Source organism: Andrographis paniculata, unplaced genomic scaffold, assembly GCF_009805555.1.
Source record: "Andrographis paniculata isolate CXL003 unplaced genomic scaffold, ASM980555v1 Contig12END, whole genome shotgun sequence".
NCBI classification, from domain to species: Eukaryota; Viridiplantae; Streptophyta; class Magnoliopsida; order Lamiales; family Acanthaceae; genus Andrographis; species Andrographis paniculata.
In genome coordinates this window covers 2,515,268-2,519,598 of record NW_026137402.1, presented here as the reverse complement: position 1 = coordinate 2,519,598, position 4,331 = coordinate 2,515,268, and the positions used below count along the sequence as shown (strand labels likewise).

Genomic DNA, 4,331 nt, shown 5'->3' with positions numbered 1-4,331 from the left:
AACATGCTTAGAGAGCTACAAATGTTTCCCCACTTCACAACAGTTACTGCAAAAACAAATAACCTTTTTATCGAATCTGTTGTTAAAATCTTATTTGAGAAGCACAGTCAGACAGGATACTTTCAAGACTTCGAAACTTTCCTAATGGATGAGGACATTCTTCATGAAAATCAATTTCTAAGGCAGAATGTAGAAAGACAAATCTCAAACGAATCAGATTACGCCATTTTATCATGAAGTAGCTCAATTATAAACAAATCAGAGAAACCAAAATCCGGCTATTCATTAATTTACTCAACCCTTCTTTTCTACAATAACAAATATAAATCAGTTTCCGAAAAAGTAATCAAAAGAACATACATTAAAGTGTTCCCAAGAAGCAAAAGCTGAGCTATATATATATATATATCGTTTATCAACTGTATAGAATTTTTGGCACAGAGACATACAACAGATTATACCAAAGAGTAAGTTGAACTTTTCGGTACTTTTTTTTGAATCTTTTCTTATCGTTGTGTGACTGGAAGTCGGCTGTCCTCGTCCCACTTGCTTTTGGGTATTTCCCCAGAATCAGAGACAATCACCTTCTTCCTAGGCTTCCCACTGTAGGTTCCTGCACTGCCCTCGATTGCATACACCGTGTCCATTCCATCAATCACTTTGCCAAAAACAACATGCTCACCATCCAACCTGTCGAGATTCAAAGATTTGAAGGCTTCATATAATAAGATATCATGGTGTGTTTCTTTTAAGGTTCTATTCAATTTTTTACTATTTGAACTTAAATGTTTCTTGGGGAAAAAAAAATAAAAATAGTTGTTTGTTTGAAGGTTTTTTGAGGCTTTCTACTATTCAACAAATTATTTCCCTCTAAAATATAACTTTTTATCATACTAAAAAAAATTATTTTTACATGCACAACATCGCACATCAAATAGCTATTTCAATTCAAAATTTTACATACAGAACACAAATTCAAAACTCAAACCTCCAAACAAACACACTATTTTTTCCTCTCTTAAAACATCACATCAAATATTATTTAAATAAAAAACCTGAACCTACAAATCCAATCCAGGCTGAAAAGAAACACACTAACATATTATCCAATTCCAAAGTGCAACTCATTAACTACGGTTTTACTATTATTTTTGTTTATTTTTAAGAATGTAGAAAAACAAAACGCCGCCCCGCATGTTTAAAGATAAAACTGCTTGAACAAGCTGCTACGTACTTTCTGAAATAGTTCCATGAATTTCAAGCATTTATATACAGTGAAGCTTACCAGTACGCCTTCACTGTTGTGATAAAAAACTGGGAACCATTGGAATCGGGGCCTGAATTAACCATAGACACTGTCCCTGCAAGAATCAGATCAACAAAAGTAAGCAGTCTGTGGTGAAATGCAATCTCTTCAGGTGCTTGTGTATGTGAGCCTGTGGTGGAGAGAACGAAAATGCTAAAGTATAATTGCAGACCAGCATGTGTATGCTTCAACTTGAAATTCTCATCACGGAAGGTACCGCTGTATATAGATTGATTTCCTTTCCCATTTCCAGAAACGATATCTCCTCCTTGTATCATGAATCCAGGTATAATACGATGAAATGGAGTTCCTTTATAGTGAAGAACTACTCCATTAGCAGCTTTACCCATCTCACCTGATCCCAGAAAATTAATGAATATCAGCGAGTATTAAGAGAAAAAGAAACTGATCAGCCTCATACCGATAAGAATATAAAAATGATGAATTAACAAACTTGGATACATATAGTCTTCACATTACCTGTGCACAAAGCCCTAAAATTCTCTGCAAAACAAAAGGAGGTCAAATCAGTAAGAAAATTTGTCATGCTCAACAATAGAATATCGATCAGCTTAACATGTGGAAATTTAATTGCAATCGAAGAGATTACCAACAGTCTTCGGCACCACTTGACCATATAATCCAATTGTGATTCTCCCTGAGAACATTTAGGATTAAAATTACTATTTTGAATGAAAGGCATGAGAGCCAAAATGACAAAAGAAAAGAAAGATTTTGCTCTTTTGACATAGATTCAAAAGTGACTTATGTACATTTGTCATAGAAATTAAATTGACAAGAAAATCGTCATTGATTTTAAGATGGATAAAATTTATAAACGTGAAATCTATACTTAAGACATGTGAAAGATACATCAACACCAAAATAAAACCTTTATAACTTTTTCTGCCATTGATGGAAATTACAAAAAAAAATTATCATGATTTTGTCTATCAAGAGGTGATGCAACATTAATAAACATTCAAAGAAAATTCAAATAATCTAACAATCAAAGAAGAGAAACACTAATACCTACCTAATCGTTGTTTATCTAAGTCAACATCCAAAAATACTCTATGGGTGATTTCATGAACTTCTTCTGCATTCTCTACCTCCTGGAAATGAAACGTTCGAGTGAGACTATGAGAGTGGAAACAAGGAAGAAATCCAAAACCATCACAACTCAAGAAGAACACAATCGACCATGACAGCATCATAATAATTAAGATAAAAAAAAGAGTGCTTATACAGGAAAAAAAAAAAAAAAAAAGCTTTATTTTCACACATCAACGAGCAATTCTACAACACAATTTATATGCATAGCCTCGACTTGCAAAAGCTTCCAGATACTTCTTCAATGCTATGTTTATTATTGCTAAAAAAATTAAAATTTTGCCAATCGTGCAATTTGATTTATATGCTACCCGACAAGTATCGAAGGCCGAGTTTGCATAAAAGGGCCAATCAAAAAACATATTCACAATAAAGAATTTCTTTAAACTGAGTTGGACAGTTTACATTAGAACAAATAAATTCTCAATTCAACACATGTTGTGAACTTATATTTCAATTTTGTTTTTGAACTACTCATACAAATTTCTCTTTCTAAAAAAATCACATCCGACACCTAATTTTCATTTAAAATATGAAATCAAAATCCGACATCATGATCAAACATCAATTATTCATTAAATTCTATCATTCAAAGAACAATAAAAATATATATATATATATATATACACACTCATTATCTATACTAAAATTAATTGGTGGGATTAGTTTCGTGCTCGACAGCATTCGTGGGCAGACAGTGTGTTCGTTTAGCGTTTAGGTATTTTTATTGCAAGGCATAAGTAATTGTGGAAGTATTATAGAGATGATACTGACTTTTATTGCAATTGTTATGTGTATATACTGCAAATTATATATGGTGTTTTTATGGGTAATATTTTTGGAATCGATAATAAAAGTTGAACAACACACTTGGAACACTTTTCAAACTAATGAAATTCGATCAATTATCAACAAGAATAGTTAAACAAAGGGACAGAAATTCATACGATCAAAAAAGAAAACCTCAACCAAGAGCAGAAATCGGCAACAGGAGCAGATCCAAACATACATTTCATAACAAATGCCGTAAAAATCCAACAATATAAGAACACATCAAATAAGCAGAAGCACTGAAAAATTTATTAAAAATTGACCTGTCGAGAGAATGAAGAAGCGAAAAATATCAGAGCTAAAACCGCGACGAAAATCAGCAGACTCCTGGGTTGAATCAACACAGAGATCCCGCGCCCCATCGCTCAATCAATCAATCACTCTTAACTCATCTCTCGACTAACGCTTTTTTAGAATTGATAATCACTGGAATCAGACGTACCAATCGCCAATTTCACTTCTTGAAGTGAAATTAAACGAACGAGGAGGAGCATTAACAGTGCTGCAGAATGGAATTAATGGCGAGGGAAATTGAACGCACAAGAAGCAATGGCGAGGGAACTCTCTGGTCGAGGCGGACGAATTGCAGATCGAATTATTGCTGCCAAATCTAGTCTTGCAAAAGCGAAAATTGATTAATGGTAATAATAATCGGTCGCTCGGATTTCGAGACAATCAGCAGGTACGAGAGATGTATCGATTCATTTGGGACTTGGATTTGGGTCGGAATCGGAGAAGCCCACGTTTGCTGATTCAATTCTTGAAGCCCAACAATGGTTGAATTTAGGCCTGAGTTCTGTTTTTGGGTAGCGAAATTTTTGAAAAAAAAATATATTTTTATACAAAGTATATAAAATTATATAAATAATATTAAAATAATAAATATATGTAATTTATTAGAGAAAAAAATCATTTTTATTCCAATATAATAAAAATTTATTAATTTTGGTCCCAATATAAAATTTTTATCAATTTTGGTCCAATATAATCAAAAAGCATTATTTTTTGTTCTAATATACCAAAACTTATCATTTTTGGTCTCAATATAACCAAAACTCATCATGTTTTATCTCAATATAAA

At 32.7% G+C, this 4,331-nt stretch overlaps 1 protein-coding gene across 1 annotated transcript; it reads right to left on the bottom strand.

The window, feature by feature from the left end:
• Positions 1-263: 263 nt before the first annotated feature.
• On the bottom strand, positions 264-3,897 carry LOC127256347 (peptidyl-prolyl cis-trans isomerase CYP21-1). Its single transcript, XM_051282325.1, has 7 exons — positions 3,514-3,897; positions 2,343-2,421; positions 1,917-1,964; positions 1,787-1,810; positions 1,479-1,661; positions 1,286-1,361; positions 264-690 (listed from the first exon to the last, which is right to left on the bottom strand). The coding sequence occupies exons 1-7, from the start codon at positions 3,610-3,612 to the stop codon at positions 507-509; spliced, it is 693 nt and encodes a 230-aa protein (XP_051138282.1). The 5' UTR covers positions 3,613-3,897; the 3' UTR covers positions 264-506.
• Positions 3,898-4,331: the final 434 nt, after the last annotated feature.